The sequence below is a fragment of the Aphelocoma coerulescens genome, chromosome 3 (genome assembly GCF_041296385.1).
Source record: "Aphelocoma coerulescens isolate FSJ_1873_10779 chromosome 3, UR_Acoe_1.0, whole genome shotgun sequence".
Taxonomy (NCBI): domain Eukaryota; kingdom Metazoa; phylum Chordata; class Aves; order Passeriformes; family Corvidae; genus Aphelocoma; species Aphelocoma coerulescens.
The window spans coordinates 54,094,870-54,107,661 of record NC_091016.1 but is presented as its reverse complement, the minus strand read 5'-3'; the positions used below and the strand labels follow the sequence as shown (position 1 = coordinate 54,107,661).

At 35.1% G+C, this 12,792-nt stretch overlaps 1 protein-coding gene across 5 annotated transcripts in view; it reads right to left on the bottom strand.

Annotated features, from left to right (window-relative positions):
* RYR2 (ryanodine receptor 2) overlaps positions 1-12,792 on the bottom strand; it is a 392,986-nt gene that overhangs the window by 100,971 nt on the left and 279,223 nt on the right. For 3 of the 5 annotated variants that reach the window (XM_069010345.1, XM_069010347.1, XM_069010348.1), the window contains 7 exons: positions 12,590-12,753; positions 10,283-10,361; positions 9,451-9,540; positions 8,204-8,341; positions 7,238-7,315; positions 4,521-4,596; positions 2,026-2,152 (listed from right to left, as the gene is read on the bottom strand). In XM_069010345.1, coding sequence (XP_068866446.1) covers positions 2,026-2,152; positions 4,521-4,596; positions 7,238-7,315; positions 8,204-8,341; positions 9,451-9,540; positions 10,283-10,361; positions 12,590-12,753 — 752 coding nt within the window. The remainder of the gene's footprint in view (positions 1-2,025; positions 2,153-4,520; positions 4,597-7,237; positions 7,316-8,203; positions 8,342-9,450; positions 9,541-10,282; positions 10,362-12,589; positions 12,754-12,792) is intronic. The other 2 variants (XM_069010346.1, XM_069010349.1) reach the window with 1 other exon arrangement.

The window sequence follows — 12,792 nt, the reverse complement described above, 5'->3', positions numbered from 1 at the left end:
TGTGGCCTGTCAAATCAGTCGACTGACTGAGTCCTGTATCTCATCAATAGAGTTTGTCCTATATTCTTATTAAATGCTTTCATACCTGTATCTCTGTGCAATGTCTCTCATTATTCCATGTGCTGTCAGGAGTAAATGGCAGCTACTGGCAGGACCAGCATGAGTGGATACTAGGCCAGGAACTGGGGTCAGGCTTGGAGTATAGGTGCACCCAAGTATGTGACAAATGGGGTGAATGAAGGTCTCAAGCATCAGTAGTTGGGAGACACCACAGCTTTGGGGAACCCCTCTATGGGCTCCTACAGACCTTGAGCCCAGAGTGGCAGCTTCAGCAGGGGACTGCCATAAGTGCATTTGGTAGTGGCCATTGCAGTCAGACAAGGGCATAAAGCAATGCCTGCAACTCCAGCAACTCCAGGAAGTCCCGGTTGCCTGCCACTGGGGTGGGAATGCTGTGTTCTAAAAAAATTCCAGCTAATGCAAAGGAGCAGCGTTAGTGAGTGAGGGCTTCTGCACCAGCAGCTGGAGTGCACCTGATTGCCACATGCTTGGCAGGGGCCAAGTGTTTCTATCCTCCCTAAACCCAGTTTGCATGGAGGTGCAGAGATCTGAATGGTCACTGTCTAAAGACTGTACAGATATGTGAGCAAGGCATACATAGCAGAAAGTACAGTGGTAAGCAGACCAAAACCATGAATCACATCCTTTTTTGTTTAGACAAGGCAGTTGTCAAAGGTGCAGCAAGTACATTGAGTTTAACTTCATGGAAAGGCCTGCGTTTAACCAGCAGGGGAGGATGGAGATGTAACAGGAACTGGCTACTAGACGATGGGTGTGTCCAAGTTAATGCTCATCTTATTATCCCTCTTAGCCTTCCACTCCCAAAAAAAACCCCAAAAGCCACTTTTCACTTGTGTTTAACAGGAATAAAAGGGTTAGTGGAAAAGGAATATGCACTCCTGAATATAGCTGATAATTTTGACAGAGAATAAGGAAAGAAGCCTTTGCTGTCTGACATCCTTCTTTGTACATCCTACTGCATTGACGGGAAGTAAACTGAATTATTCCAGCTACCCTGAAAGATTTTACCAAAATTATTAACTGTGGGACTCTAGAAACAGGCTGGAATTCACGTGTGATAGAAAAGAAAGGAAGTAGGCAGATTTTAAGTAGATGTGCTGGGCTAATTAATTCACAATGATTACTTAAATTGATCTCAGTGACTGTTTCATTCACTTACTAATGTTCAAGGCATGCAAGGTGCAGATACGCTTTCAGCCTTTTCTAGTGATTCTGATTTCCTAAGTCATGCTGATGAGGCAGAAAAGCCTCCAAATTAATTAAAATTTTATTCATGCTACATTTAGGAGGTAAATACACCATATTAAAATGAATTATGCATGTTATTCTGCAGACTATTCACTATTATTACACTTACACTGTGGATTGCTTAAAAAGTTATTTTAAAATATCTCTTTTCATTTCTAAAATATTTTAATAATACTGTAAATGAACTCAATTGAAAGAAATGAGTTGTGTGTTTTAGAAATAAAACTGTCTTATCCAACCAATTGTCTAGAAATTCCTTTAGAAAGGAACGTGTCCTTGAAGATATGCATGAACCTGTAACTAAGACTTAATAATTCTGTCATTTGTAGAAAACTAGTAAGTTTACTAACAGTTGGACACATGGAGACACACCAGAAAGAAAAAGCAGGCTGCAATGTTGAGAGGGGAGGGAGAAGACCTGTAGAGATTCCAGAGAACTCTGTTCATGCCTTCCAAAAACCCTGCCACTAACTCTGTAATCCATCTCTTCCTTACAATGTTTTATATGAAGGAGCTCATCCTTATTCAGGTACTGAAACATAAAAATGATCATAGAGTTTTGTTTTGATAGAAGAAACCCCAACAAACAAACAACAACCAAAAAGCTTCTCCACAATCAACCAAACCACAAAACAAAACAGACCACTGAGGACTATCAGAAACCTTCTGTGACATTAATACTGAACAGATAATTACCTGGAAACAACATATCCATTAATCTGTAGAAATTTTAGAATATCCTGTGCCTTTTCTCTATCCTTGGCTTTTTCTTTGGCTGTGAGTGTATCATAAGGAACAAGAAGGGGATGGTTGCCTCCTCCTACTATGGAGCATCAAGAGAATTAAAAATTAAAGAGTTATCTGTTGACATGGTAAGTCCCAGTAGGTAAAAGTACTATCACAATAATACACAGCACATTACAGTAACTTCTAGTCAGAAATAACAATATACTTGTCAGTTCTTTACACAAACCTTAAAAAGTATTCGGATAGAAACTTTGGACATGGTTACACCCAATTTTAACATATTTGCTACAAGTACCAGCTAAATATGCTGAACCTATTGCAAAATCTCTTAAGAAAAAAATGCTTAACTGTTACAAACATGTATTATACCTACAACTTCATTTAATGAAACTGAAAATATTTCAATAAATAACACATCTTCTCCTAAGAAAACAAAGATATAAACAAATGTACAGACATACACCAAGTCCTGCTTTTAAACATTCTAATGACAGAGTTCATCAAGTTTAGCAAGATATACACATATCTAAAAATATATTAAATTGATACAGTTCTACTTTATATTAATAAATTAAAGACAGAAAATTTGAATACATCATTGAAACATGGCTCACACAACGGTCCAGCAGGATCAAAAGAATGCTGCAAAACCAGAGGTAAACAGAATAAACTTCATTGTATTGCTTACAAAAATCTGAGGTATTGATATCTATTGAATGTAGATATTTAATTTGGAAGGAAAGTAACGCTGCTATTGTTAATATAAATATCTGCATAAAAAGCAGCATTCTCAGGAGTTCAACTTCTAAGATCACCATTGCCTAACATAACACAATAAATTCCTATGACAATTGCTCTGAAACCCCAGGAAACTGTAAAGGTCATGATCAGTTTTTTCTATGAAAAAACACAAAAGAAAGTCTCTAAAAATAGTAATATTTTTTAAAAGGAACAAATTCCCTCTGGAAAATATTGGAGATATATCACTGGATAATTTTTTTTAAGCTACATATTCTGAAATTTTCCATTAATTCTGCTTGAATCCAAGTACAGGCAAAATGATGACCTAGTGGGCAAGTCTGATGCTGGGTTAGGGTTTTTGTTTAGTCTGGATTTGTCTTAGGAAGTACAGTCTTTAACACTGGGATGATTAGATTTTACTCTCTTATCACCAACTTGATTTAATTGTACCACCTAACAGCTGAAGACAGATATGCAAAATGCATATAAGTTCACATTATTCTTCTGTCCTTTACACATGGGTAAAAAAATATTTCAAAACTGGCATATGAATATACTGGAGGAAAACCCTCAAGTGGCTTTTGAAGGCCAAGTTTTGCTCATCTGACAAATTCATCTACTTTTCACTCACAAAAACTCTTCATCAGAAGCCTCTCCTTCCATCACTAATAGCCGCCTCCGGCCTTCTCATACTGCACAACACAACAAATACTATACAGTATTCTCATTGAAGTGCTTCTCACAGGCAAAATTCTGCTTTCAAAGCTGTGAAATGCAGTGTATCCATTAAAATATCTCATCTTTCTGTAGCCTATGACTTCCCAAACTTGGCCCATCCTGAAGCTACTTATCCTGAAGAAGGTTTCAGAGAAAAGGAATGAAATAAAAACTATATTAAGGGGAAATATAATTAAAGGCATGGCACTTATCAAAGGCACTTCCTGACAGAACTTTTACTTTTTTACAAAACCTTAACTGCTATACCTTTTCTGGAATTTTACAACTTTTAAAAACCGAAGCACTGTAGAAAAAACAAGAAAGAAAAAACAAGTTTGGTGCATACAGTATACAACTAGACACCTTCAGATAAGGTAAAACCCTAGCTTCAATCATGTGCAAATACAGTGTTTTCTAAAAAAAAAAATCAGCTTTAACACAAATAAAGAATTATTTTAACACAGAGGAAAAACATTAAGTTACACAAGACATGAAAAAGCTTTTCATTTAGGTAAGCAGAGATCATGAAGCACAAGCAATTTTTATATGGAAATCAAGTATCTGCTCTAGGTTTGTCCGCTTGTCAATTCAACACACAATATGCGCAGTACTTAGTAAACACCTTTAGATCTACCTGCAATAAAAGAAGCTACACAAATGAAATCATAGTCCATTGGGTAATAGTCTGAAAGATTAATGTTACAAGGAAAATGGGTTAATGTGGCTTAAATTTATTTACAACCTTTGCACTTCCTTCCCTTGATATATCTGAACTGGTAAACTACTTAAACAAGAGCAGTTACACTTGGTACTATAACAACTTTCAGGCACTAAAAATCACAATCAAGAATAGATGCTTTGCTGTTTCTTCTTCGTCAATTAAAATTTGCTGTTCCTTTTTCTTCTTTTTAATGTCTTCTTGAATGCATAACCTAAGGTAGTCACAGAGAACTTAAAATAATGTAAATACCTATAGTTAACATTACCTTTTGCTTCAAGCTCCATTTTCTTTTTCTTTGCCCATATGTTATGGTAGTTTTCAGCCATCATCTCAGCCATAGCCTTAGGAAAATGGAGAGCTTAGTGACATGGGTTGCAATGATTAACTGTCAGGAAGTACAAGTTTCTGGTTGGTATTAAATACAAGTCTTGTTCTCTGGGAAGTTTAATACAATTACACTGTAATGGTTCACTGGAAACAAGTTTTTATTGAAAAAATATTATATAGAATTTGGGTAGAATTGGCATAGGTATAAGAGTCAGGAACCTGGCGCTGAAGAAAGAACTCCTAATACAAAAAACAAGGAACGACAAAGAGAAGAATAGTCTGGAAATAGTACTGGGGTGGGTGATGGGGGACTTCATTCTCAAAACAAGGCCAGCAAGAACCCTCTGAAGACACTGTCAAGGGAAAAAAAGAACAGCAAGCCAGAAGACTGAATCAACATTGTTACTGCTGCCTGTGGCAGATCAACTATGAACCCATAGATAGAGCTTCTTCTATGTGGATATTGCTCATTTGTGTGACCACACTGTTAAAAGCACCAGCCACTTTAGAGCATTAATTAGTCTATATATTCTTCCTATAAAACAAACTCCTTCAAACCAGTAAACTAGAAGCTAGACCCTGAACCAAGCAAAAGCAACAAGTGCCTCCTAGTAGGAAGTATTTCAACATGAAACAACCTTTCAAACCCACATCTACTGTCCTGGTTGTGTACTCTCCAGTTGTACAGAGTGGTGGAATTTTCTGCAGATTTCACTTTACTTTGCTTCCATCAACCTAGAGAAACCATCTCATCTTCAGTAAGGACTTTGAGTAATGAGTATTTCTCAATACCAATTTCTTTATTTGTGAGAATGCTCATGAATTCAGGAACTTTTCAGACGCATCGTATTTTTCCCTTAGACAATTTGTATCACAAACTTTTTTCCAGTGAATACATTATGAGAGATATCTCTTCTGTTCTGTATGCTGGATGCCTTCTGTCATGCACACTCTGATCTTGGCATTTTGACAATCCCAATTAGGACCTTAGAAGGATGCAGACTAGTCTGTGTGTTCATAGCACCTAGCAAAGCAGGGTGCTATGAAGATGTTTTTAGATCAAGACCTAGCTGTTCATGGAGCTAAAATGTGACCAGGTGACTTAAGACCAAAATAAGGAGTATTTTGCAGACTTACAGATTTGGACACGGTCATGATTCTTGCTAGCTAACCCTGAGCTCCAACTTGAATGATATTAAACATTTTCTAAAATGTTCAAAATTACACAGATAGTTTTTAAAACTCAGATTTCATTAATACCCAGCATGTTTAGATATTTCCTCGATGTCTGCATTAGGACAATTAATAGCTGAAAGTGCATTTTAATTAAATTTGTTTCACTTTTAAATAACAAGCTAGTTTCAAAGATGCTGGTTTCAAAGATGACTTCTCTTCATAGGGCATATGAATCATAAAGGCAACAAGCTCTGCCTTATAGCTAAGGGCTACAAAGGAAATACAAGTACTGACAAGCATTAGAGGGTAAAGTATAAAAAAATAAGCAAGGGACTAACAGAAGTTTCCATGCTCTTTCTATGTGATTTGTGAAGGATGGTTACTTTTATCTGGGTTTCGTTTACTGTATTATAATACTATGATGATGTTCACATGGTGAGTTGTTTCCTGAGCATTAAATAAAGTCTGCAAAGTCTTTCAACTATACTGAGTTTATACAAATGTTAAATGTCATAATTGTAAGAAATCTTCATCATCAGTTTAAAACAAGAATGTAGTGGTTCAATAACCAATTTTATTAACTTTTTGGAATGATCAGCAATCTACTGGCAGTTAATTGGCAGAAAATTCTTTTTAAGCTAGTCAGCAATCTAAAACTGCTAGAACTATAAAACTGGAAACTGTAAGACAGAAAACAAGGAGTGGAAAGCCAATGTGAGAATTTGTTTAGAGGCACAGTAGAGTATATACTGCACAGTTAGTCAGTTAATTTACTACCACTGCTTGTTTCTTGCACTATGGCAAAGCTCAGTATGGGCAAAGTTAGCCCTGTGTTTCCGGAGTCTATTGTAGTCAGTTCTGAACACCATGTTGCCACCACTAGACTGGTACAAACACTCATGCTAACTAATTTAAAACAATTCAGTATATGCATACATTACATTGCAATTATACTCTCAGGAAATTAGTAGACTGTAAAACCTAGCACCATACTCCAGCAAGCATCATGAAAAAAATCCTAACTAATGACAGAAACATAGATTATCAAAACATATTGGTCCAAATAACAGCAACCAACCGACACATCTGTCAAAATCCCACCTCCAATTCCTTCATTCTCAATACTCACATTACCTAATGGTTTCTGATTCTGATTCCTTCAGTTTAGAGAAAAAAGAGCCTTGACTATATTTTGGAAAGATGACAGAGAAATGAATGGGAAACAGAAAAATTGATGCTGCTACCTCTTTTAAACAGGATTATCTTCAAAATGACAAATGTTCACAAACTGAACTGGGAAAATCAATCCAGGACTAAAGAAAATTTTGAAGGTTTTCAACACAAACCATGGATTTTAAGCCACAGAGGATCAAAGAGAATAATGAAAAAGACCAGAAAACCCTCACCAAAATGAAAGCAAAACAGAAAAAAATGAAATTGTAAAACAAACCATAAGCATTTTAGGTGTTTCTAACTTACATGTAAGTCTCTGGAGAGGGTGACATTGCTCATGTCAATTGCTCGAGGAGTGTAACCATGGGCTGTATCTACAGAGATCTGAATGATAAATGTGCAAAACAGTGGAGTTATGCAAGCATTTAATATGAAGAAGTTACCATTAACAAGATACTGAAAGTAATTAAGGAATTTAAGAAAAAAGTCATTTGTAGATCTATAGAGAGAAGAAGGATCCTTTGTGGCCCAGCTGAAAATACATCAGGGGTGGTAAACTTCAATGAGAATTAGGCAAAGGTCAACAGAGTTTGTTCCCAAAGACAGATGGCCATCAGACACAAATCCGTCTCACTTAAATACAAATTTCACTTGAACTTATTTAAGGTTTGAATTTATTGTGGATAAGGATGAAGTTATGATTAAATCTCTGCATTTTCTAGACACTTTTTTTTCTCAGCAGGCAAAATCTCACACAATCTAGTTTAAGGTGAATTCAGGCAAAATTCAAATTTTTAATTTAGCTTTTCAACCCTATTTCTACATTCAAGACTAGAACCTACAAGTAGTTATCTTTTACCTTCTGTCCCTCCCCCCCCCCGCCAGAAAATATCACCATTTTTTTTATTCTTTCTTTTTACTGTCTAAATTTGTCACACGTTTGATCATTACATTGACACAAATGGTCAAAGAAGGATAAAAAGTGACAGAGGTTCCCTGGATGACAAGCCACTGATGCAAGAAGTGTGGCTAGAAAAGCGGCATTGATAGGCTTTCCTCTATGGGTTATGCAGTAACAGGTATCTCTTGCTTTAAAAATAACTTTTTTTAAAAGAACTTTTTAAAAAAGTCCAGGCTTTTCTTCCTATGTGAGATTTTACTTTCATATGCATGTATACAAGCATATAGAGCCTTAAAATTTCAAAGGCTTACTTTCAAAAGGCAGTTACTATTAATGGAGAATAAAACAAAGTTTTTAGCAAAGTGGCTCACTTGACTGGTTTGAGATATGCGACGTGTCCGATTATACAGTGCCATGGAATCTCCTTCCCGTGTTCTTTCAATTCGCCATCCCCATGCCAGCATAGTTTTTAGTGATTCTTTGATCGGCCATCGATAAATTTCTTTCTCCTAGAAGAATGTGCATGCAACAATTACCTTGTTTATTATGTAGCTGTACAGAGCAAAAAGTAACTACTGGACTTCTTCCTGTTTATACTGAGATGCAAAGAAATGTACTGAATTCAACCATTATGGCCCAGCACCATTGAAATGATCCAAATAAGTAATATAAGATATTTAAAAGTTTATTTATCATTTCAGAGGTGGGGAGAAGAATTCTGGCCCAGCAGGAAACTGATGATCTCAGTGATAACTGTGTTAATAGCATTCTCAGACATGAAGTCAAAGGTGGAGCAGTCATTATCAGGAGTAACACAGTGTTTTATCTGCTACATGAAACAAAAAAGATAATCATAGAACCATAAACAAGTCTGTGCTGGAAGGGAACTCTGGACATCTTCCTGTACCTTCTGTTGAGGTCAGATAAGCTACCTAACTGGGCTATCAAGATCAGGTTATCTAAGTCTTGTTCTGTCATGCCTTCAATATGCAGGTGATTTCACCACTTCTTTGGGCAAGTTATTCCAATCTTTAAGCTGTCAAGATAAGAAGGATTTCCAGAAAGCATTTCTGCTAAAGAACCTTACACCCATTGCCCCTTGTCCTGTCACTGTGCACCCCTGTGAAGAGAATACATCCATCTTCTCTGTAACTAATGCTTAGGAACCAGGAAACCAAGACCATATCTCCAGCAACTTTCTCTTCTTTAAACTGAACAAACCCAGTTCCTTCAGCATTGCTTCATTTATATCAAGGACTTTAGATGTCTAATCATCTTCATGGCTTTATGCTGGAGAACAGACAAATCCTAAACCTAAGTCTTCACTACGCAAGAAGGCATTCCTGCGTGATCTTACTGTAAAATTATAGTGGCAGTATCAAACTTCAGTTTCACCATAAGTTATGCCATGTAGATTCAGCTATGTGAGAAAAAGTTTGAGTGGCCTATTTATTATACAATGAAATCTTTCTATATCTTTTCAGGATTTTGAGGAAGGCAACAACCACACCTTAGTTGACATAGTGTAAATACTTTTTTCTTAAAATGTTGTAAACACAAGGTGATATTTTCAGTGATATTTCAGCAACCCTGGATCAAGCATGAACAAATTCCTTACCTTTTCAGACAGTAACTTATATTGTTTCATTAATGGTTGCACTTTTGCAGATTCAGAAAATGTTTCACCATAGGTCCATCCATTGGCAAACTGAAAATAGCAATAAAAAGGACAAAATAGGGAAAAGCAAAATATTATGAAAAATCCTATTTTTATTGGTAGAAATTAACTGAATAATGCTTCAGCAGAGCTGTTCTCTTAAAGTTTCCTTTCTCCTATTTTCACAGCATTTTCTCAACCAACATTTATATTATCTACAAATTAAGCTATGAATCATGCAGCGTGTCATCTTTTTGCAAATTAATGATTAATAAAGCAACCATATCAATACAATTTTCTTTTAAAGACTTTTATAAATATATATATATAATATATATATATTTATGTATATATATAAACATATTTTTATATATTTATATATATATATATATATATATATATATAAAAAAATATATACTGCGCTACAGTTGAAGAACTATTTTTAACATTGGACAAACAAAATGCACAAAGGAATAAAAAGGCCAAAGAGCTTATTTGGTTAAAAACAAAAAAAAATTTCAGGTCCATAAAACTGTTAAACAATTAGCAAGGATATTTACTCAAAAGTCAGCAATGAAAATGATGAAATGATTAAACACTATTTTGAAATACTCATATGCACTTAGAGAACTTTCCCCCAAATATATTTGAAGAAAATAGTATGTCTATATCTTACCTACACACCAACTTGTAACATTATGAAAAATAGTTACATTCTGAGTAAAATATTTTAAAGATTAAATGGATTCAAATAAAAGATCTGATTTTGCTTTAACAGGAATGTAGATTTTACCTTTTCCATTGACCATTTGTCATGAGCATGTTCTGCGTATTTGTTAATAAAATATTCCAGCTTTTCAGGGATTGTAATGCTGAAAGTGAAAAGAAAATCAGCATAATATCACACAGGCTTAAATTGAACACTTTTTTTGTAAAGTAAATTTCAAATTAAATAATAAATAATGCGTACACCCTTTCCATGCATCTTACTGTTCTTCTCACATAGAGTTCGCTCCAAGGCCCAATTAAATCAAGGAAGAAATCAGAATTATTTCATGGACACTGAATGACAACCACAGGAACTTTACTTCCTTGAAACATGTGTGCAGGGAAAAATCAGTAATAAGATCAAGCACCAGTGCTTTCTGTCACATATTTTTTTAGTATTAAAGATATAACTACAACCTGTATTTTCAGAAATATGGTAGTAACTTATTGCACATGTCCATTATAAAACTAAATGTGCTAACAGTTCTTTTTGAAACATTATCTATTTTATATAGTCCTAGAAATAGTATTGTATGTTTGAAGACTCTCATTTATGACTTCAAGATTATGACTAAGGCTTTATTTTACCAAACAGCAGTGAATATTAAAAATACAAAAATACCTAATAAAATAGTAAAACCCCACAGAAATTAATAGGCTAGCCCTTCAAAGGGTGTACAAGAGAGTGCAGAAGTTAAGGTTTCTGAAGCAGTAAGAAAAAAAAGAAATTATTCTTAATCTTCAAGCAAGGACTAGAGGCAGAATCCTCTCCCAAAAATAATTTATCAAATATCAGTAGTTTACTTCATCAGCATTCCTACGAATGAAAGGGAATAAATGCTTTTGATCACTGATGAAATAGTAATATCTTCCCTCCTAACATAAAGAATTTCAGTAGGAGTAGTGTTAGAGTGCCATCTACTGCAAAGTATAGATTTTCAGTCATAAGGTGGAAAAATGCAGAAACGTAAAACCAAATTATGTCAGACTAACAGTTTGCAAGAGCCTAAAACACACATAAAAGTCAGAAAATATTCATCCAGCACTGTCAGCAGGTTTTTTTTGTTGTTTGAAAGATTGCATTTGAGGGGAACTCTATTAATGCTATAATAGTTCAAATAATTTCAGAAATGCAATAAAATTACAATTACGGTAACATCCTATTATCTGTACCTTCATACAAATAGATCCAGTACTAGTAAGCAATGCAAAGCTGGATTTGCATGTTAAAAGAATGCGGGATAATTTGGAGGTTAGAATTATAGCAGTAGTTCTGTCTGTCTTGAAACATCACAGAACTGTTGACTCCTACAGCAATGAAGAGACATATAATTTGGGTAATATTAACTAACATTTTCTGGGTTTTTCAAATCTATCTACGATTTTTCTCTGAAATGACACCAGATAAAGTAATACTCAGTTAAATGATAATATAATATTCTTAAGAATTTTTGTTAAACCTTCATATATTTTAACTACATCTTAGAAAAATGAATTTTAAAGGTCACTGATGTCCTTTCTATACTCCAGACTTGATGATGTCTTTTACTGCCATATTTAGATGTGCATACATGTAAAAGCATGATGTAACAAAGGTGTCAGTCTACTAACAGCATCCTGTGTGCTGAATGTCAATACAGGCAAAAGCCTCACAGGGGCAAGTGAAGCAAATGTTTTACAACAGGAATTTTTAAAGATCTAGTGCATAGTCATATTTCTGTAAGACTATTCTATACAAAGGGAAATGGTGCACTGGCTATAGTCAAAAATCAGGGCAGAATATTTCCATTCAGATATGTGCTTTTTCTGGCTAATACACTTAAAAAAGCAGGGTCAGAGTCTGACTGCCTAGAGAATGAAAATTGTTCTGCCCAATTCCCAATTATTCATAGTAAAAAGATTATATGAAGGCATGATCAAACAATTTTCTGTAGGTACACTGTCATTCACACAAATTGGAATTAGTGTCTTGACATACATTAATAATGACAGGGATGATGTAGACTTGTCTACTTTTTCAGGTCCTAAGAACATGCTGGTTTGTTTGCAGCAGACAGACAAAGGCAATTGGATAGTTCTATCTCCTGGGAAAAATGCATTAAAAATATTCTAAGTTGGCTAAGAAATTAATTGTGTAACTTGCTAGTTATTGCTTTACTTGATTTAAAATAAATACATAAATAAAAATATTACATTAAGATCTCCATCTTATCTAGAAAGTAAGCATTCTGAAGAGAAGCTGTAAGTTCACATCACACCAAATGACAGACTCTCCCCCTCTTCTGCACATTCATGATCAAAAAACCTGAGGTGCAACGAATTAATTCCTTACTTTGAGGTATCAACAGGTTGAGGATTAAAGTTCCCATCTGAATCCATTGAAGACTGTTTTTCCATCATATTGACATAATTTGATTCCATATAATCTGGAGGTAAGGCCCCTGCAACTGCGCTCAGACAAGGCAAAGCCAATTTGAACAGTTCTTGTTCGTATTTCTGTGGAACGCACAAGGGATAGAAAGTGAGCAGTGAATG